Genomic DNA, 22,803 nt, shown 5'->3' on the forward strand with positions numbered 1-22,803 from the left:
GGACTTTGAAGAATTTAAATTGAGAAGTTTCCATTGCTGAAACAGTTTGACACCAGAGGATGACCCTATCACTTCCTTTAGCTTAGCAGTAATGTTCTAATGCCACTTAACTAGAATATTTGTGTTCTGGAGAAAAGCAAATGAGGTTTGTCCAGAGGTATCAAAAAAGTTGATTTTAAATTATGGTATCTAGTCCGGATGCCAGCTCCCTACCTAGCTCTTTTCTCAGATTTTTAAAAGTGATCATGGAAGTTTTTGCGAGAATACATCCTTTTTAGATGATTATTTACGTGTTAGCTGGGTTATAGTTGCTTCTTATAAACATATTTGAAATCTACTCAAAACAAATATCCAAAAGAATGCAAATACTGATGAGCTGCCATATTGATTATTTATTAGACATTTAATTTGTAGGTAACAATAACATAAAAAGACAGAGCCACCACATTTTCCAAATAATTCTACACAATATAAGTTAATTAACTTCATGTTAACTTAAGTTAGACAATTCCACAATCTACATGTCATGTTGAGCTACACATACATGATGATTACTTAAAATAAAAATTCAATTTTGTGCTGGTGCAGTAAAAGTCCTGAGTTTAAGAACATAACATTATATATTACTTAGAGCACTTTCTCTCATGTCCATCATAAAACACTTTGCTTCTGTTTGAAAAAAAATCCTTACATTTAGGCACATCCAACCTGTCACTAATTAAAGTTAGCATTAAGTCACATTTCCTGTCTTTTTCACATTTCAACAAAGCACAAAAGTGGACTTCTTAAACTTATTTTTAATGTCTTTTTTTTAGATGCTTCAGTCAATCTGAATCATTTGTCACACAAAATAAAAATTTAGAACGCACATCTTAAATAAATACAGAAAACACAGATTTTACTGCAAAAACTGACAAGTCAGAATGCAATTTTTACCACAGAACATAAACATTATTAAGTGGTATCACTCATATATACTGTAGTCCATTCCTGATAGCGAATAGCACCTTGAAATCCATTACTTTAATTCTGACAGTTTTATAAAATATTACAAACACACTATATTTTAATAAATGAAAACATAAAAACTCTCAATAGGTTGAGCAACATCTGGGAAGAGAGAAACCATTAATGCTTCCAGTTCAATGACAATGTATAAGAACTAAGAATGTCATTGGCCCTTTAACCTAACATTGATACAAAGGCTAATTTACGACTACTGAAATCTCCCTGCTCCAAATACAGAAAAAATGTTGACAAAGACTAAGCAAACCTTTCATTTTTTGTTTGCAAGGAAGACAAGGAAGTCATCAAATAAATACATCAACCAAAAGTAAAAACAAGCTTTCTTAGCTGGATCATTTCCTTAAATTTAGTAAACACAAGAGCATCCTGACACCCAGTGTATGATATGTGCATTCAAGGTAATTGTACTTTCTTTCCAAAATCTAGTAACTTATGTAGAATTCAGTTAATTAATAAATAGATAATTTAAGTATTTCAGTAAGTTAACACTTTAATCTGCCTTGGTGTTCAGTAGCATAAATTTTATAAAATAATTCAAAAACTGAACACTTCCTGCTAGACGTTATCCTAATCATGAAATGTATTGAAAGTCAGTATACAAACTGCCTTTTCATGAATGAAGAGGCTTCCTATTGATGCCAGTAGACAGCTCTCACCTGACCACCTTATCTCCAGTGCTACAAATCCTTTCATGGTCGTTGATTGGCCCAGAGATAATTAACCACATTAACCAGTTTTTTAGGTTGTTGTGGTGGTCACTGTTTCTCTGTTGCTACCCTTGATCAGATGCAGTGATATTCAATGGATCTGGATAACTTCATCCCATTCGCTGGGAGGCCAAATTCCATTTTCTTGAACATTAGATGGGGAACTTTTCCAATCCCAAATGGTTACAGGAATTTCCCAGTTCTTGCCGTAGTTTGCTTCCACATATGCAAGTGTTTTACAGGGGACTCGAACCTTCAGCTCCAGGAATTCAGTCCAGCAGAGAGTAAATTTAGGAAATATGTATCTATAAGACAATTTCCAAAGAGAACAGGAAGTCAGAATAAGCATATTTTATAACAGCAAGAGCTTACTTTGTGCAATAATATAAAATCAACATCAGTTGCATTCACTTTTGAAAGCAGCCTTTCACACTAACTGTATGTTGTCCAGTAGTCATTATTCTCTATGAATTGACCACTTTGAAGCCCACAGATCAAACACTAGTATTTTGCACACCTTTAAACAACGGTTGAGATTAATGAGGTTATTTAATTCTGATCTCTTGAGCAACCCATATTTCTTCTTCCTAAGTAGAAAGGATGTGTCTTAAGCAATTCATGCCATATAATCTTCAATTCTTCTATCTCTTGTGTTTTAGCCTGTCCTATTATATCCTTTTGTGGTTCTCTGCCAATGTTTCATGGAGCCATTCACTACAGAAACAGACTGTTTGACCCACTGAGTCCACACTGATCAAACACTCCTTTACATTATTCCTAGTTTGCTATCTAGAGGCCACAGTTTAAGAATAAGGGGTAGGCCATTTAGAACAGAGATGCGGAAAAACTTTTTCACCCAGAGAGTGGTGGATATGCGGAATGCTCTGCCCCAGAAGGCAGTGGAGGCCAAGTCTCTGGATGCATTCAAGAGAGAGTTAGATAGAGCTCTTATAGATAGCGGGGTCAAGGGATATGGGGAGACGGCAGGAACGGGGTACTGATTGTGTATGATCAGCCATGATCACAGTGAATGGCGGTGCTGGCTAGAAGGGCTGAATGGCCTACTCCTGCACCTACTGTCTATTGTCTTTTGTCTATCTCAATATTTTCATCAACCCACTCCTGATTCTACCACTCACCTACACACAAGTTCCAATTTACAGCGGCTAATTATCCCAGCAACCCATATCTTCGGAAATGAGAGGGAACTGGAGCACCCTGTGGAAACCCATATTGTCAGAAGAATGTGCTTCATACAGACAGCAGATATTAAGAGTAAACTGGATCTTTGGAGGTATGACACAGCAGCTCTAACAGTTAAATTACAGCACCATACACCCCTTTATCCAAAAGTGATCCTGCAAATCCCCTTAGATGTTAAAAAGTGCTTTACATATGCAAAAGGCTTTTGGCTGATATTAACTGTGCTTTCACTGGAAATCTGACAATCAAACTTCAGTGTACACAGATGAACAAACTAGGAATGAGTGTTGTTCATTGTGAGGTTACACAAACCGAGATGATCTACTAGAGGCTAGTACCCATGATGGAGCTGACTAATTTTACAATTCTCTGCAGCTTACTTCAATCCTATGCAGTAGCACCCCACCCCCTCCATACCAGATGGTGATGCAACCAGTCAGAATATCCTCCACAGTACATTGGTAGAAGCTTGAGTGTTTTATCTCTTTAAACTCCTAATGAAATATAGCCATTGTTTTGCCTTTTTTATAGCTACATCAACATGTTGGGACCAGGTTAGTCTTCAGAGACATTGACACCATTAACAACTTGAAATTGCTCACTCTCTCCACTTCTGATACCTCTATCAGGATTGGTTTGTGTTCCCCTTGCCTTAGTCATTCTGAAGTTCACAATTAGCTCTTTGGTCTGATGTTGAGTGCAAGGTTGCTACTATGACACCACTCAACATGTTGGTACATCTTGTTCCTGTATGCCCCTTCATTACCATCTAAGATTCTGTCAACAATGGCTGGATCATCAGCAAATGTATAAATGGCATTTGAGCTATGCCTAGCCACACAGTCATGGATGTAGACAGAGTAGAGCAGTGGGCTAAACACACATCCCTGAGGTGTGCCAGTGTTGATCGTCAGTGAGGTGGAGATGTTATTGCTAATCCGCACAGACTGAGATTGGGGGTTAGAAAGTTGAGGTTCCAGTTGAAGGGGGAGGTACAGAGGTCTAGGTTCTGTAATTTTTTTGATTAGGACTGCAGGAATGATGGTGTTAAGTGCTGAACTATAGTCAATGATCAGCTTCTTGACTGAGGTATCTATACTGCCCAGGTGATCCAAGGTCGTGTACATCTTGTGTCCTTGAGATCATGTCCGCCGTAGCCCTATTGTGGTGATAGGCAAATTGCAGTGGGTCCAGGTCCTTGCTGAGGCAGGAGCTGATTCTAGCCATGACTAACCTCTCAAAGTATTTCATCACAGTAAATGTAAGTGCTACTGGATAATAGTCATTGAGGTAGCTCACACTACTCTTCTTGGGCACTGGTGTAATCGTTGCCCTTTTGAATCAGGTGGGAGCTTCGGATTGGAACAGTGAGATTGAAAATGTCTTTGAATGCCCCCACTAGTTGGCTGGCACCCGTGAAAAGTGCAAAACAGTACACTCTATTTAGGAGAGACAATTTGCTGATAACATTTTGGGATTTCTACACTGACAAAAGCTCATGAATATTGGCTGACCAGCTGACTATTTCCAACATTTTGTGTTTTATTTTCCAGATTTCCATAGTTTCTGCATTTAACTGTGCATTTTTAGATGATTATAGATCTTATAGAGGATGCTGTCAATTGCATTGTCTCTTCAAATGCAAAGAATTAATCCCAGTTTGTTAAAACTTGCTTTTGCTGCCAACTCCCTTTCTTGCATTATATCAAAGGGGAAGAAAATCCAAAATTATTCAATGAAATCTGAAATATTGTTGTGACTCCAATTATTTTTGTCCCTATTATAGTTGGGTTCTAAACATCATATTCAAGAGAAAAAATGTGATTTTAAATAAAAAGAGAAGGTGCTATAGCATGTAACAGGTCAGGGAGTATCTTTCTTTTACTAAATAATGCCTTAATATATAACCCAAGTCAGTTTTTGATTGATGTCTTCAATGGTCAGGATACCACTGCTTTCAGTGCACAAACTTCAATCAAAGGCACATATTGCATACTGTATAATGCCACATAAAGAATACTGAAAATGCAATAATGTAAAAAATGATCACAATCTCCTGATGTCTGTAACTCACAATTTCCTTATGCCTGTAACCCACAAGGTAGATACTGCATGATGTATATTTTACCTTTTTTTTTTAAAAGATGGACACCTGATTTTGACAAAGTATGACCTTGAAGGGATTGATCGTTAGAGATTGTTTTGCATTGTATGTCATCTTATATCAAGGAACATTTAAGAATAAAAACAAAAAATGTTGGATATACTCAGCAGGTCAAAAAGTTTCTGATCAATAACAGTTCATCATAACTTTTTATCATAACTTTCTAAAATACTAAATTAATTTCTCTTTCCTCTGATGCTTCACAATCTGCTGAGCATATCCAGCATTTTCTAATTTTTACTGCAAATGTTGGAAATGCTAATTATTTTGCAATTGGTTAACCACTTGGGATCTGCACTTGGAAGAGAATAATCAAGAACAGTAAACAAATAGAGAAAATAACATACTTGAACTTTTTGCCAGTTTTGACCTGGGTTCCTCCATTCCACATGTAATCATCTTCCTCATAGAAAAAGAATATATCCAGCTTCAAATCAGCTAACTGAAAGGAAAGTTCAAGACTGTCGTCTTCCTGAAACAAAACATAATAAATAGTCTAACTTTAGCTTCTTGCGATGTTTTGAAGAGAACAAAATTACAACAGATGTGGTAAATAGTTCTATCCAACTTGAGCCTGGTTGAAACCAATCCCAATAAGAATCTAGATTTTAAATGATCTAGGGAATGGAATATATGGACAAAGGGATTGGGAGTTTGTTGCGGGGAGGAGAAGTGATGCCAACTTGTTCGAATTATTTTTCAACATCTAAACTGGAAAATTTTTAACCTCAAAAGCTCTTTGACTGAAAGTTAAATAGTGAATTACTAACATGGAAAACAACAAAAAAAGGTATAAATAATATGGGCAGCATGGAAACGTAGTGGTTAGCAGAACATTATTATAGTGCCAGCAAGCCAGGTACAATTCCCACCACTGTCTGAAAGGAGTTTGTACATTCTCCCCATGACAGCATGGGTTTCCTCTCAGTGCTCCTGTTTCCTTCCATATTCCACAGATGTACAAGTTAATAAGTTAATTGGTCACATGGGTATAATTAGGCAGTGCAGGCTCATTGGGCCAGTAGGACCAGTTACCATATCTTTAAATTTAAAAACATGTCCATCCACAGAAAATCCTTTTCAAATGCTGATCAAATGGTACCCCAAGTTGACTGTGTTGGGCCTTATAATTTAACATAAATGTACACTTTAACAGCATTTGACGAAGTTCCATATAAGAAACAATCAGCTAAGCTCAAACTGTGGTGATTCTTGGAATATCTTGAGTGATTATAATTCCTTAATTACAATGCTGGAGAAGTTGCAACTGGGTGAATCACAGTCTGGGCAAACTAAACTGCAGGCAGGTGAAAATATTGAATTTACTAATTGTAAAAAGAATCACATTTACAACGCAAGTTAACTTTAGGATGTAGATGGCATTATGTTCCCTCAAAACTTTGAAGGACCAAATGATCTACACATGCTCCTATTTCTTATATTGTTATGCTACATTATAATATATTACAATCTTTTGTTTTGCTTTTTTTTGCCAAAGTGGATTTGTGCTCTTGCAGGTTAAAGAAATTTTAATTCTATTCTTTTTTTCACAATAAATACTTCGTTTTCAATTATTAGCACAAAGATTTCAATCACCACATTGGATTTGTTGTCATGTTGAACTTGTTTGTGTGAGGCTGCCTTAGTTTCCAATGAGGATGTGTTCATTTATTATTGTACACATTTGATGGATACACTGTCTGAGTAATAATGTAATGTCTAACTACTCCTTCAATTTCAGCAGCAGGTCCCCTTCACGGCACAAAAATAACACTTTTAACACCACAATTCAATAGTTTAACCTGTTGATACAGTTTTGATATGTCAGCTTCCTCACTGCTCCTGTCATCTTATTTCTATTGTTAGGCTTATTGCTTGGCTGTAATGTGATAGGGATTGCCATAATTCATTGTAGATAACATTCAACAGAAAAAGGGCAAAAACGTAAAAGACCTGTGAAGAATCTCTTGTCCAATGTTCTCTCAGCTTGTCAACAGAAATCTATAGCGGAATTCATGCCCTAGACCTTACAACTGAAAAAAAATAAAACTTACAGAACACCCTAGAGTGATACAATTTTAACGCACCTGTATTGCTTAGGCTGCACATATTGGCAAGTTCAAAAAGCAACATTAAGATCTAGCTTTTTTTAGCTTGTTATAGTTTGATTGCTTGTTTCTTGGCACTATAATGAGTGCTAGCATGGTTTTAATTGACATAGTTCATTTAAATGCTGTGACCAGGCTTACAAATATATGAGCAAATAATAGCTCAAAGTGATGTCAAAGCAAATATTACTTTATGAAAGTAAACTATTTAGGAAAATTGTTTAATTATATATCATTTTTCTATAATAGCAAATCACCTAGTTGACTCACTTTGCCAAATTTGTGTTTCAGTGTTAGTCCTACCCTCTGGAACTCAGTGATGATATCAGGCTTATAATCCTTTATCATTATTCCCAAGTCCACATCTTTACTGTATGGGATTATGTTACATTGTCTGAACCAGCCTAGAAAAATCAGACATAAAAATTCAAGACAACAAAAGAAACATCAGAGACCATCTGTAGCCATTGTAATGATTCACGAAAAATCAGCACAAGTCAGCAATTTCAACATTCAAGATTGTTTAATGTCATTCTTCAGTACACAAGTGTAAAGGAGAATGAAATGATTGTTACTCTGGATCTATACAGCATAAAAAACACAATAAGCATAAAGAATACAGTAAAAATTACAAAACATTAAATATAAATAATCTGAATACAAATATACATAAATAATCTGAATATAAATTTAATAAGTATAACTATAAACAATTTGATTTGACAGCAAGATGTGATAAGAACTTTGCTTGGCTTTGCAAAGCTTAGTTCAGTGCAATGTCAAGATCTCATTTTGTTTCTTTTTTTTGAAAACTTTTTTTTATTGCATTTTTAAGTGATTACAGAGTAAAGTATGGGGAAAAAAATGTATATAACCCTTCCCCCCCCTCCCCTTAACCCCTCCCCCCTAACTCCCCTATAGAAAAAAAAGAGTAAGAAAGAAAGAAAAGAAAGAGTGCCTGATTGTTGGAAGATCTCCACATGCTCCATGGAGTTCGTAATAACTTTAGTATATATATTTCTTTCTTTCCCCAAGTAACCAATTGTTTCATCTTCAGAGCACCTATATATTTAGTCCTGTCTTTTGTAAATAAGGGCACCAAATTTTCAGAAATGTTTCATATTTATCTCTTAAATTATAAGTAATTTTTTCTAATGGAATACAGCCATTTCTTTCTTTCTTCCAACAATCTATACTTAAATATGTATCCGATTTCCAAGTAACTGCAATAGCCTTTTTGGTTACTGCCAGTGCAATTTTTATGAATTCTTTTTGATATTTATTTAGTTTGAGTTTCAGTTTTATCCCTTCAATATCACCTAGTAAGAGTAATATTGGATTATGAGGAAGTTGTGTTCCTGTAATTTGTTCCAGTAAAAGTCTTAAATTTCTCCAAAAAGGTTGAATTTTAGAACAAGACCATGTAGAATGTAAAAAGGTACCAGTTTCTTGGTTACATCAGAAACACTGATCAGATAATTTTGGATTTATTTTATTTATTTTTTGTGGTGTAATATATAATTGATGTAGAAAATTATATTGCACTAATCTTAACCGAACATTTATTGTACTTGTCATACTATCAAGACATAGTCTTGACCAATTTGTTTCTTCAATTTTAATATTCAAATCACTTTCCCATTTTTGTCTTGACTTATGGACTCGTTTAATTGCCTGTTTTTGAATCAAATTATACATACAATATATAAATTTTTTAAGCTTTCCTTTTTGAATTAAAATTTCTATTTCATTAGATTTTGGCAATAACATTGTTTGACCTAATTTTTCTCTTAAATAAGCCCTTAGTTGAAAGTAACAAATAAAGTGTTATTTGATACTTTATATTTATTCTTTAATTGATCAAATGACATTAATATACCTCCTTCAGAACAATCTCCTATATATCTCTCATTTTGTTTCTGAAATTACTGGGCTTTTCCATCACAGCTATGGCAAAAATGCTTGAATAGGTCACTGACCTATTTTTACCTTTACTAATTTTTTGATTCACTTTTGTAAGTATAGGGAACCCCTCCTTACAATGATGAGGATTTTGCATTCCTAGAAAACTGTTAATATTGCAATTTTCCATAATGTAAAGCCCACTACTTGTGCATGCTTAATAAAACACAAGTTGAAAACATTATGTATTTACTTTTTACCCTTACATAAATTTTGTGAGAGCAAATTTTATTCCACCTCTTAAATTTCTGGGTAGTGATTTGTGAATTCCACGGGGGAACTTAAGTAACTCAAATAACCATATTCTGGGTTGCCCGTACTCTGCATACTTCTATTTCTTACAGATATTAGCAAGTATAATATTCTGGTTTTGTGCTAACAAAAAACATTGATACCCAGTATTATCAGTAGTACTGTCTGCGAATTTAACAATACAATTCACTATTCTACGAAATTCCTTACTTCTATAGTGCCTTTTGATTCAATACTTGACAGTATTCCTTTTAGCAGTCTTGCCTTAATCACTCTTCACTATTCCAAAATTTCTATCTGCTATATCTTGCTTGTAGTAGTTTCCTCACCTGCTCAGCCAATTCCACTTCTCACTAATTTGTACTCCTAACTTCCTCCAGATGCACTGTATAAACTTAAGTCTTTGTCACGGTCTCCCTATAGACACTTAATGGCCACTTTATTAGGTATAATTGCTTGTTAATGCAAATCTAATTAGCCAATCATATGGCAGCAACTCAATGCATAAAAATATTCAGACATGGTCAAGAAGTTCAGTTGTTGTTCAGACCAGACATCAGAATGGGGAAGATACGTAATCTAAGTGACCTTGACTATGAAATGATTGTCGGTGCCAGATGGGGTGGATTAAGTTAAATCTCGGAAGAATAAACTTAGATATGTATACACAAGCCTCTGGAATAACATGTGTACTACTAATTAATATTAATCAAATTTTATTAGCCTTGGTTCTTTTAATCTCAGTTCTAACAAATTTCCAATTTCTCTCCTTCATTTTACAAGACAGCATTTATTTAATTTCTCTGAGCAGCTGACTTTAAACTAGCTGCACGTTAGGAAGGAGAAATTTCTTATAAGAACTATTTCAATATTAATTAGGCTGATTGCTTTTAAATCTGATGTACATTTTCCTAATGGCACATATTACCATCAATAAACAATAACAAGAATAGTCCAAAAAATCTCACTGTCTTCTTCACCATTCAACAAGATCACGGTGATCAGTGGCTCCAAGTAGACTTTCTCAAATGATCCCTTGAGTTTCCTGGTCTTCACCATGAATATCTTTTGGTCATTCCTGAAATTCCTCCAACAAATTGACTGTCGGTTAAATTATATTATTATAAATGATCTTTGAGGAACCTATGGTCCTCTCATGCTCCCAGCAAAATTCTCAAATTCCTTTTATGATTATACACCTTTTAATTCTTTAAATCCTAAAGCCACAAGACCACTGAACTTCATAAGCTGCTGGGACTCTGAATGTATATTCTCTAATCTCTCTGCTTTATTTCATGAACTTAACTGTAATTCTATATTTGTTGAGCAATCCTAAGTAAATTTTCAGAAATCTACTCAAGAATATGCAAAAGATGCTTCACCAAGACACGTTCCACTGCTGAGCCAGAATGGCACCTTCTGTTTATCTAATGTCCTTGCAGCCAGATGAAGCAAATGCTTAGCTTTTCTCTTAAAATCCGTGGCATCTTGACTTGTGTCTTCAGGGTATACCTATTATGAATGAAATGCACATAGTATATAAGCAGAGTAAAACTGAGCCTCTGTGCCCTTATGAATTTAGACTATCTTAATTTGTACAATTTGATATTAATTATAACATTCCCACCCAAAACAAACTGTTACAATGTTATGACATACACAGATAAATGATAAATACACAATTATTACAAATGACACTAAAGCAAATGAGCAATAAACATTAGAGAATGACATCCAAACAAAAATATATTTTTCCAAGAAATATAAATTCCTTGCAGCATCTTAACCATCTGCCCACCTACTTCCCTACACCTAATATAATCATTAATTATTTGATTTATATACAATAATTAAAATGATCTCATTTTCACATGCTTCTCACCAGTGTGGGGTTTAATTGGCTCAGCTCTTCATTTCATTTGGGATGAGGGCATTGTCCATCCATAATCAGGACAAAGTATATGATGGTAACTCATTTTATTTACTGATGAAGTTATTTTGCTGCTATTAGAGAGCATACCCCTTGGAGAACAGTGCTGTCCCCATAAGCCTGCTAATCTTGTCCTTGGCGGTAGCATTAAAACTTTGGGAGGTGACAAGACACTGCAGTGCATTTTTTCCCTAGATGGTACAAGCTGCAGCTATGATACGCCAGTAGGGGAGGAGCAATGTTTAAGAAAGTTAATGAGATATAAAAAAAACTTTGCACTGGATCATGTGGGCATAGATGGGAGGTGTGCCCATACAAACAAATGAAAATAAACACAATGTATGTTTATATACACACACAAATATGAGGAAGATGGAGGGATATGGACATTGTGTAGGTAGGAGGGATTTGTTTTTGTTTTTATTTAAATTTACTTTTTAGCAGGTTCGGCACAACATTGTGGGCCAAAGGGCCCGTTGCTGTGCTGTACTTACTGTTCTATGTTCTATAATCTTGACCTACAACTTGTGGAGTGAGTACATGTAGCCAATTACTTCCAAAACCTTGGGTGCTTATTTGGATTATATTGGTCTCTACCATTCCTTTGGGTTCATCAGATGCATGAAGAGGGAGAGCTTGCTACTTGGACGACAGCTTGCTATCCATATCGTACTGCCTAGGCTTGCATATCTAGATAGCTAGGATGAAACATCCATGGTCAACTCTGACCAACAGAGACCCCAGCATATTGACACTGCTTCATGCAGGCAAGCTGAGTTTGTTAATTTCATCAACTTTGCCTCCAACTTTCACCCTGTCCTGAAATTCACTTGGTCCATGTCTGACATCTCTCTCCCCTTTCTTGATCTCTATCTCCATATCTGGAGAGAAATTGTCTATCAACATCTCCTATTAACCTACTGATTCCCACAGCTGCTGCCCTCAGCAGCATCTCCTCCATTTCATGGACATCTGCTCTCACCCTGTCTTCCAGCTGCTTTAACAGGGATAAGAGTTCCTTTTGTCCTTGCCTTCCACCCTATGAGCCTCTGCATCCAATACATTATTTTCTGCAACCCCTGCCATCTTCATCTTCTACCATCAGACAAATCTTCATGCCCCTCCACCACTCTCCACTTTCCACTGATTGCTCCATCTGTGATTCCCTTGTCACTCCTCTCTTCCCACTAATCTTCTCCTGGCAAATATCCCTACAAATTACTGAAACACTACACTTGCCCACTCACCTCCTCCCTTACCTTCATTAAAAGCCCCAAACAGTTCTTCAACATAAGGCACCTTAGCTATATATATCTGCTTACGCACAGTATTGTACATTGGCAAGACCTCACGTACATTGGGGAACTACTTTGTTGAGCACCTCAGCCCCATCTGCCAAAAGCGGAATTTCCTAGCCGCCAACCATTTTAATTCCTATCCCCATTGCTCTTCCGACATGTCAGTCCATGGTCTAATTTTTTGCCACAATAAGGCCACTCTCAGGGTGGAGGAGCAACACTTTATATTCTGTCTAGGCAGCCTCCAAACAGATGGCATGAACATCAATTTTTTTTCCTCCCCCTTCCCTCTTCCTCTATTCCCCACTCTGGCCTCTTACCTCTTCACCTACCTATAACCTTCCCCAGTGCCCCTCCTTCTTCCTTTCTCCCCATGGTCCACTCTCCTTTCCTATCAGATTCCTTCTTCTCCAGCCCTTTACCTTTCCTACCCACCTGGCTTCACCTATCACCTCCCAGCTATCCTTCCCCTCCTCGCACCTTTTTCTTCTGCATCTCACCCTTCCTTTCCAGTCCTGAAGAAGTGTTTCAACCTGAAATGTCAAATGTTTATTATTTCCATAGATGTTTCCTGACCCGCTGAGTTCTAGCATTTTGTGTGCGCTGCTCTGGATTTTCAGCATTCGCAGAATCTCGTGTCACTAATTTCCCTGCTTTGTTTCATGAAGTAAACTGTTACTATTATATATTTACAGAGCAATACTAAGTACAGTACTGTGCAAAAGTATTTGGACCCCAGTTACATTGCTAGGGTGCCTATGACTTTTGCACAGTACTGTATTTGTCAACATGGAGTGGAGAGCCAGTTTGTAACTCTGGCAAGAGCAATGGATGTTGGGAATGGCAACGGTGGATTGGAACAGATGGCGGAGAAGTGCCAATGGCAGGGGTTGGCGTAGGTACAGACACCCAGCACTGAAACACCAGGCAAGGTAATCTGATTCTAAACAATTACAGAATTACAGAATGTCTCTCTGGTGCTTCCTGTTCCCTTCTCTCTCCATTTCTCTTTTCCCAATTATTCCCCTCTCCCTGCACCCCCCAGTCTACAATGGGCATCCATATCAGAATCAGGTTTATCATCACTCACATATGTCATGAAATCTTTTTTGTGGCAGCAGCGCAGTGCAGTACATAAAATTACTACAGTATTGTGCAAAAGCCTTAGCACCCTAGCTATATATATGTGCATAGGAATTATGCACAATATAGTACATTTTCAATATCTAAATAAGCACACAATTAGAAAACTAATGTTAATGATTTAAGTTATTTTTTGACTCCCATTTCTCAGTTAAGGGCTTACATACTCTCAAACATTCAACCTTAAATTGTTCATTCATTCCTTTTCTCAGAATGTCCACAGTAAATTATACAAAAAGTACAATTCAATTTCTGACCAAAAATATTTTGATTTACTTCTACACACATAGTTAATTTAAGATTTTAAACCTTCCTGTCAATAACAAAAGAATTACCAAGGTAGAATTACCTTATCATCATACTAACCTGATAAAACATCTTTGCTTCCTTGTATCTACATTCAACAAATCTGGAGTGAGAAAACTCCTCAAGGAAGTGTGCTATTTCCTTAGGGACACGGAGTTCCAGTCCATCAACTAAAGCTAGATGTAGCTCAGGTCTATATATATATATATAAAAAAACAAATATATTTACGGTTAAGCAATTAGATCCTTTACTCCATCCTATTTGAATTGTTTTTTTTCCATATTTCCTTATGTATTAAAAGAAAATATGAAATAATTTCATCACATAGGAGCCCATTTGGTCCATTGAATCCAGACCAGCTCTTCAAGCAATGCCATCAATCTACTTAATTCCATATAACCTATTCTTTCCAAGCATGCCCATTAATACCTGAAGGAAAACCCTGTCACAGAGAACATGTTAACTCCACAGAGACAGCACTTTAGTTTAGAATCAAAGCCAGGTCATTGGAACTTAAAGAAAACCATGATCAAAGGTGTCACTGTGAAGCCACAACATATGCCTGCAGGTCCATCCAACATGATACCCGCCTACACCAAGGGAAATTCATAGTAGCCATTAAACTACTAACCAGTACAGTTTTGAGATACGGGTGAAATTTGAAACCTCAGGGTAAATTCACATGCTCACAGTGTGCATGTTAAGTTATGCATTATGTTACCAATGATAACAAATGAACACGTTTGGTACCAGGACTTCCTGGCTGACGTTACCTGGCGCCACCAAGTCTGATTTTGCACAATAAAGTTTATTTAAGAAGCTCCATGTGGTAACCGTGAAGCCCACTGGACTGTTGTCCATTTAAAATATACAGCCCAAATAAAACAGAATAAATCAAATTCCATTGCACACACAAAGTACCGGAGGAATTCAGCAGATCAGGCCGTATTTATGTTGACTGTTTAAGAAGTTAGAAGTAAATTTATTATCAAAATACATATATGTTAACATATACAACCCTGTGATTAATTTCCTTGTGGGCATACTCAATAAATCGATAAAGAAAGATTGCACTAACAGTGTGATAACCAGTGTGCAAAAGACAACAAATTGTGCAAGTACAAAAAGAAAGATAAAAAAGTAATAATAATAATAATAATAAATATATAAATCCAATGTCCGCTCCTTGGACAATAAAATGGACTACATCCGACTCCAACGTAATACTCGGTGGGAGTACAGAGTTTGCTCCGCATATGTCTTCACAGAGACATGGCTCACTGATGGGATTTTGGACGCTGCCATCCAGCTAGGCGGGCTAGCTTTGTTTCATTCGGACAGAGATGCAGCTGTCTCCGGTAAGGTCCGCAGTGGCGGTGTCTGTGTTTATATCAACACGGAATGGTGTAAGAACTCTCTGCTGGTTTCCAGACACTGCTCATCATTAGTGGAGTTTGTGGCAGTTCGACGCAGACCATTTTATTTGCCACGGGAATTCACTTCTGTCCTTATATTCGGTGTCTACATTCCCCCCAGCGCTAATGCTAAGGAGGCGCTCTGTGAACTGTATGGGGCTATTAGCGAACTGCAGAACGCACATCCTGATGGTCTGTTTATTGTCGCCGGTGATTTTAACCACAGGAACCTTAAGTCAGTGCTCCCCAAATTCCATCAGTATGTGGACTTTGCAACGGGGGGGGGGGGGGGGGGGAGAACGCATTGGGCCTGGTTTACACAAATATTCCCGACGCATACCAGGCAGAGCCCCGCCCCCACCTCGGATACTCTGACCACATCTCTGTTATGCTAATCCCAGCATACAGACCGCTGGTCAGGCGCTCCAGACCAGTTCAGAAGCAGGTGAAAACCTGGCCAGTAGGAGCCATCTCTGCTCTTCAAGACTGCTTTGAGAACACTGACTGGCACATGTTCAGGGAGGCTGCAACCAATGGCGACTCTACCAACTTAGAGGAGTACACAGCATCAGTGACCAGCTACATCAGCAGGTGCATTGATGATGTTACTCTGTCCAAGACCATCACTATACGTGCCAACCAGAAGCCATGGATGACCGCAGAGGTGCGTGCACTGCTCAGGTCCCACGACTCAGCCTTCAGAGCAGGCGACAAGGCAGCTTTAACAACAGCAAGGGCCAAACTGTTCCAAGCCATCAGAGGGGCAAAGCATGCACATGCCCAGCTAATCCACAGTTACTTCCAGGACTGCGGTGACATGCAGCGCATGTGGAAGGGCATCCAGGACATCACCAATTACAAGACAACATCACCTGACTGTGCGGGTGATGCCTCCCTCCCAGATGCGCTGAATAACTCCTATGCCCGGTTTGAGGCAGAAAATGACATGGCGGCGAGGAAGTCCACCCCTCTTGCGAATGACCAGGTGCTATGGCCAACATGAGAAGAACCCTGTGCAGGTCAACCCATGGATGGCTGTTGGACCAGACAACATCCCTGGTAGAGTGCTCAGAGGATGTGCAGACCAGCTAGCAGATGTTCTCGCTGACATCTTCAACATGCTTCAAGGCCGCCACCATCGTCCCCGTGCCGAAGAAGTCTTCAGTGTCCTGCCTGAATGACTACCGTCCCATTGCACTTACATCCATCATCATTAAGTGTTTCGAGAGGCTCGTCATGAGGCATATCAAGACCCTGCTGCCCCCCTCACTGGACCCCTGCAGTTTGCGTACCATCCCAACCGCTCAACAGATGACGCCATTGCCACCACCTTCCACCTGGCCCTAACCCACCTGGACAAAAAAAGACACATACGTCCAGGTGGAAGTTCATAGACTTTAGTTCAGCATTCAACACAATCATCCCTCAGAAACTGATCGGAAAGCTGAGCCTATTGGGCCTGAACACCTCCCTCTGCAACTGGATCCTAGACTTCCTGACTGGGAGATCTCAGTCAGTCCGGATCGGGAGCAGCATCTCCAACACCATCACACTGAGCACGGGGTCTCCCCAGGGTTGCGTGCTCAGTCCACTGCTGTTCACTCTGCTGAGCCACGACTGTGCTGCAACACCCAGCTTGAACCATATCATCAAGTTCGCCAATGACACCGCCTTGGTGGGTCTCATCAGCAAGAACGATGAGTCAGCTTACAGAGAGGAGGTGCAGTGGCTAACAGACTGGTGCAGAGCCAACAACCTGTCTCTCAATGTGAACAAAAGAGATAGTTGTTGACTTCAGGAGGGCACAGAGTGACCACACCCCGCTGAACACTGACGGCTCCTCGGTAGAGATCGTAAAGAGCACCAAATATCTTGGTGTTCACCTGACGGAGAGTCGCACCTGGTCCCTCAACACCAGCTCCATAGCAAAGAAAGCCCAGCAGCGTCTCTACTTTTTGCGAAGGCTGAGGGAAGTCCATCTCCCACTCGCCATCCTCATCACATTCTACAGGGGTTGCATTGAAAGTGTCCTGAGCAACTGCATCACTGCCTGGTTCAGAAATTGCACCATCTCGAATCGCAAGACCCTGCAGCGGATAGTGAGGTCAGAGCTGAGAAGATCATCGGGGTCTCTCTTCCCGCCATCACGGACATTTACACTACACGCTGCATCCACAAAGGAAACAGCATTATGAAGGACCCCATGCATCCATCATACAATCTCTTCTCCCTCCTGCCATCTGGGAAAAGGCTCCGAAGCATTCGGGCTCTTAGGCTCTTACGACCAGACTATATAAGTTTCTTCCCCCAAGCTATCAGACTCCTCAATACCCGAAGCCTGGACTGACACCTTGCCCTACTGTCCTGTTTATTATTTATTGTAATGCCGGTACTGTTTTTGTGCACTTTATGCAGTCCAATGTAGGTCTGTAGTCTAGTATAGCTTTCTCTGTGTTTTTTTATTATGTAGTTCAGTCTAGTTTTTGTACTGTGTCATGTGAACCATGGTCCTGAAAAACGTTGTCTCATTTTTACTATGCACTGTACCAGCAGTTATGGTCGAAATGACAATAAAAGTTGACTTGACTTGAAGCAATAAATATCTAGAACACGAGATGAAGAGTCCATGGATTGTGGGAACAGTTTGGTAATGGAGAAAATTAAGTCAAGTGAAGTTATTCTCTCTGGTTCAAGAGCCTGATGGTTGAGGAGAACTGTTCCTGAACCTGGTAGTGAAAGTCCTGAAGCTTCTGTACCTTTTTCCTGATGGCTGCAGCAAGAAGAGAGCATGATCTGGGTAGTGGGGGTCCCTGATGATGATGCTGTTTACTTGTGACAAAGCTCAGTATAGAAGTGCTCAATGGTGGACAGGACTTTACCCGCGATGGACTGGGCCTCATCCACTTTTTGCAGCACTTTCCGTTCAAGGGCATTGGTTTTTCCATACCAGGGTGTGATGCAGCCAGTAAATATACTCTACATGACACATCTACAGAAGTTTGTCAAAGTTTTAGATGTCATGTTGATCTTCACAAACTGCTAAGGAAATAATGTATTGTTGTGCTTTCTTCATAATTGCACTTACATACTGGGCCCAGGACAGGTCCTCTAAAATGTTAACCCTTAGGTAATTAAAGTTGCTGATCCTCTCCATCTCTGATCCCCCAATGAGGACTGGGTCATGGCCCATGGTTTCCTCCTCCTGAAGTCAATAATCATCCCTTTGGTCTTGTTTACATTGAGTACAAAGTTGTTGTCGTAGCACTACTCAACCAGTTTGTCAGACCCCCTCCTTTATCACCACTTCTGATTTGACCCACGGCTGTGGTGTCATCAGCAAAATTAAATATGGCAATGGAGCTATGCTTAGCCACACAGTCAGAAGTGTAAAGCGAGTAGAGCCGGGGGCTAAGCACATAGCCTTGTGCTGCACCTGTGTTGCTGGAAATTGTGGAGATGTTATTGCCAATCCAAACTGGACTAGAATCTACAAGTGAGGAAATCACGAATCAAATTGCAAAAGCAGGTATCGAGCCCAAGGTCTTGAAGGTTATTGATTAGTTTTGAGGGGATGATAATATTGAATGCCGAGCTGTAGTCAATAAAGAGCGTCCTGATGAATGCACCTTTGCTGCCAGATGTTCCTGAGTTGAGTGAAGAGCCAATGAAATGTCTCTCACTGAAGACCTGTTGTCCTGGTAGGCAAATTGGAGTGGATCCAAGTCGCTTCTCAGGCAGGAGTTGATATGATTCATCACCACCCTCTCAAAACACTTCATCATTGTGGACATAACAGCTACTGGATGATAGTCATTGAGGCAGGTTACCATATCTATTTCCCTCCATAGATGTTGCCTAACCTGCCGAGTTCCTCCAGCTCTTTGTGTGTATTGCTTAAGATTTCCAGCATCTGCCAAATCTCCAGTATAAATCAAGTTGGTTGTCTCGGCCCGAAACGTCGACAGTGCTTCTCCCTATAGATGCTGCCTGGCCTGCTGTGTTCTACCAGCATTTTGTGTGTGTTGCTGTTTGGATTTCCAGCATCTGCAGATTTCCTTGTGTTTGTTGGTTATCTTGATGTTATTTCTGTCATTTCACCACAGCTACAGCATTCCAAGTGTTCACTTTTGCTGATATACCCACTCATATGTTTGTAACTTTATCAGTTATTCTTGGGAATTGGATATAATTATCTCTAACTCTTTTCACTACTTAATTTCACTAACAAATAGTGAAATTGCCTGCCTACTACTGTTTCTGGCAGCTCATTCTAAATATGCACTATCCTTTGCATGAAAAACTGCTCTTGAAATCCCTTTTATTTTCTCTACCTCTGATCTTAAGCCTATAAACCTTTAGTAGAACATGGACAATGCACCACAGCAACAGCCCCTTCGACCCACGATGTCCACATCAAGCACTGTGCCAAATTAAATAAAACCCTTCTGCCTGCCCCTGATCCATATCCCTCCACATTCATGCTTCCATCTAAAAGGCTCTTGAAAGCCACTATTGTATGTGCTTCCACTACCACCCCCTTCCAAGCACCTACCAACATGTGGAAAAAAAAATTTGCTCCACACATCACCTTTAAATGTTCCCCTCTCACCTTAAACTTATGTCCTTTAGTGTTGCACATCTCTAACCTATCAATGGCTCTTAACATTTTATACACCTGTCGTATCTCACCTCAGTCTCTGATGCTCCTGTTTGTCCAAGTTTGTTTTCAAAAACCTACAGCTTTAAATTTATTCTGTTACTGCAAGTTAAAAATACTCAGGGCTGTATATTATATTGCTTAGTAATATATACTTGCAAAAGTGTCAATAAAGGCAATTATCAATTTTCAAAACAATTGAACTATCAGCCTGTAATCTTAAGAGACAATGATGTTTAATTGTTGCAGGAAGTTACATACAAACGGCATTTTCATACTCAAGACAACTACTTTTTTCTGCTTATCAATTTCCAAAGTAACTATTTAGTAGTTCTCTAGTTCCTGATTGAATTCACATTATAATCAATTCTGCCCACTTAATAGAGATAGTGATTCCTAATTTATCAAGTGGGAGTGCACAGAAATGCGAGAAGCAGTGGAATAGAGAACTCTACCCAATACGTTACGGACATATCATTCCTCATCATTGGTAGCATTTACAAGAGGCACTGCCTCAAGAAGGCAGCATCCATCATCAAAGGCCCTCACCATCCAGGACATGCCATCTTCTTGCAGTTATCATCAGGCAAGAGGTACAAAAGCCTAAAATGTAACAAAGTAAACCCTGCTCCTTATGTACTTTTTGCCTGATGGAACAGCTACTTTCCTTCAATCATTTGGTTTTGAGCCAACCGAGAAAACCCTAATCACTACAGTTAGCAAAGCTATGATAACTTTGAGCAGTTTGCACTAAAATTGAGTTCTTTTGTTTTAATTTTGCTTTTTTACTGGAAAAGTTGTGTCTAATTTATGTTTCTCTTGTGAATGCTGCTTACATTCTATGTGCCTGTGATGCTGCTACAATTATATTTTTATTGCAACTGTGCATATGTGTATTTATGCACTAATGCATATGACAAGAAATCAACTTTGGCTATCCAAATGTATTATGAAAAATGCATTATCGCAGAACCACCTATACTCTGTATTTTAAAATGAGATCTAGATTTTGATGAGTAAAACAAGTCTTCGATCACACAGTGTACTCTTACTTGTTATAGGCTCCAGGGTAGCGCCCAAAGTGCAATTTTCGGAAATGTATGAACATTTTGTCTGCATTCTGCTTCAGCCGCAACTGCCCGTGCCAGAGGTAGTTACCACTCCTCTCATAAAATACCACCAGATGGATGGCGTGACTCTGCAGCTTGAAGATGTAATGTAGTGGAATCTCAGTTCCGGAAAGACCATCCATTCCAGCCAGTCGTGGGTCTTTACCACTTAGCTCCATCCACTGGAAACCCTGCTCCTCAGCTTCTCTCTTCAGGAACACCTCAGTGAGTTGAAAGAATAGTTTTAAATAGTCCAATAGCATGACAGTCCAAATCTCCCAACAAACTTTTCAAACACCATTTGAAAGACAGCAATAAACCTGTGCAAGAGGTTCTGCCTCATTCACCAAAGCCAAAGGGCATCTTGCCAAGAAGGTTACCATTAACTAAAGAGAATTAGAGGAAAAAATGTGATAAACAAAATCATACAAAAGCAAATAAAATGTATAATTCACCCCATAACAATGTTTCTTTGATCAGTACAAACATTCTCCATAACTCAGGAAGATAAAATCAAGCCATGTTCTTATTCAAGGCCAAATCAGGGTTCCAAGCAAACTAAAGGCTGTCACATAATGTTTAGTACCAGCACTAACTCAACTTGAAGGAAGCAGAGAGAAAAAACCTTGCCCAAAAATACTTAGACAACCAAAGAAGCAAAAAGTGTGTATGAAAATAAAATAACTTGATACCCAGATGATTGGGAGAGGTAAAAAAAAAGAAATAAACTGTTAAAACAATTGGTAAGACCTACAGGAAAACTGTATGAAAAGAAACATATCAAAATCTGTATAAAGTATTCACAATTTCTGAGAAAAGGGTTAGAAGCATTTAGCAATTAACCAATGTTCAAATCATCAAATGAAAGTTAGAAACAAAATGCTAGATAGTCAGAATGTCCAGCAGCATTGTGGGAGGAGGAAAAAAAATCAAATGCAAGGCCATCAACCTGAGATGTTTACACTGTTTATCTTTCCATATATGTCGCTTTGTCTGTTTTATCATAAGATATGCTGCAAGCCAGGAAGGCAGGGAGTCTGCAGAAGTTCTGGCACAGGTTAGGGGAGTAGCAAAGAAGTGACAGATAGAATACAGTGCAGGGAAGTGCAGTTAGTAGGAAAAATAAAGCTGCAGATATTGTTCCTAAATACAATTTGGAGGAGCAAAGGAACTTCTGAGTTCTAGTTTAGGATCCCCTTAGACTTAACTTGCAGATTAAATTGATAGAAATAAAGGCAAATGCAAAATTGGCATTCATTTTGAACTGAAAATAAAAGCTAGGATGTACAGTTGGAGAGACTACATTTGGAACATTGTAAGCAAGTTTGAGCTCCGTATCTAAGGAAAGATGTGCTAGAGGTTCCAAAGGAAGTCCACAAGAATGATCTCAGGAATGAAATGATTGAAGAGTATTTGATGATTCAGGGCCTGTACTCTATTAAACTTTATTAAGTTTGGAAGGATGAGGTGGGATCGCATTGAAACCTAACAAATACTGAAAGGCCTGGATTAAGTGAACATG

The 22,803-nt window shown here is 38.8% G+C and overlaps 1 protein-coding gene across 3 annotated transcripts in view; it reads right to left on the reverse strand.

Annotated features, from left to right (window-relative positions):
* Nucleotides 1–374: 374 nt before the first annotated feature.
* Nucleotides 375–22,803, reverse strand: part of fktn (fukutin) — a 32,836-nt gene continuing 10,407 nt past the window's right edge. For 2 of the 3 annotated variants that reach the window (XM_059974702.1, XM_059974703.1), the window contains exons 5-10: nucleotides 21,225–21,502; nucleotides 14,160–14,292; nucleotides 10,805–10,934; nucleotides 7,479–7,612; nucleotides 5,448–5,572; nucleotides 375–2,038 (exon numbers count right to left, since the gene is read on the reverse strand). In XM_059974702.1, the coding sequence (XP_059830685.1) occupies nucleotides 1,825–2,038; nucleotides 5,448–5,572; nucleotides 7,479–7,612; nucleotides 10,805–10,934; nucleotides 14,160–14,292; nucleotides 21,225–21,502 (1,014 nt within the window). In that variant the 3' untranslated portion in view covers nucleotides 375–1,824. The remainder of the gene's footprint in view (nucleotides 2,039–5,447; nucleotides 5,573–7,478; nucleotides 7,613–10,804; nucleotides 10,935–14,159; nucleotides 14,293–21,224; nucleotides 21,503–22,803) is intronic. The other variant, XM_059974704.1, reaches the window with a different exon arrangement.

This window comes from Hypanus sabinus, chromosome 7 (genome assembly GCF_030144855.1).
Source record: "Hypanus sabinus isolate sHypSab1 chromosome 7, sHypSab1.hap1, whole genome shotgun sequence".
NCBI classification, from domain to species: domain Eukaryota; kingdom Metazoa; phylum Chordata; class Chondrichthyes; order Myliobatiformes; family Dasyatidae; genus Hypanus; species Hypanus sabinus.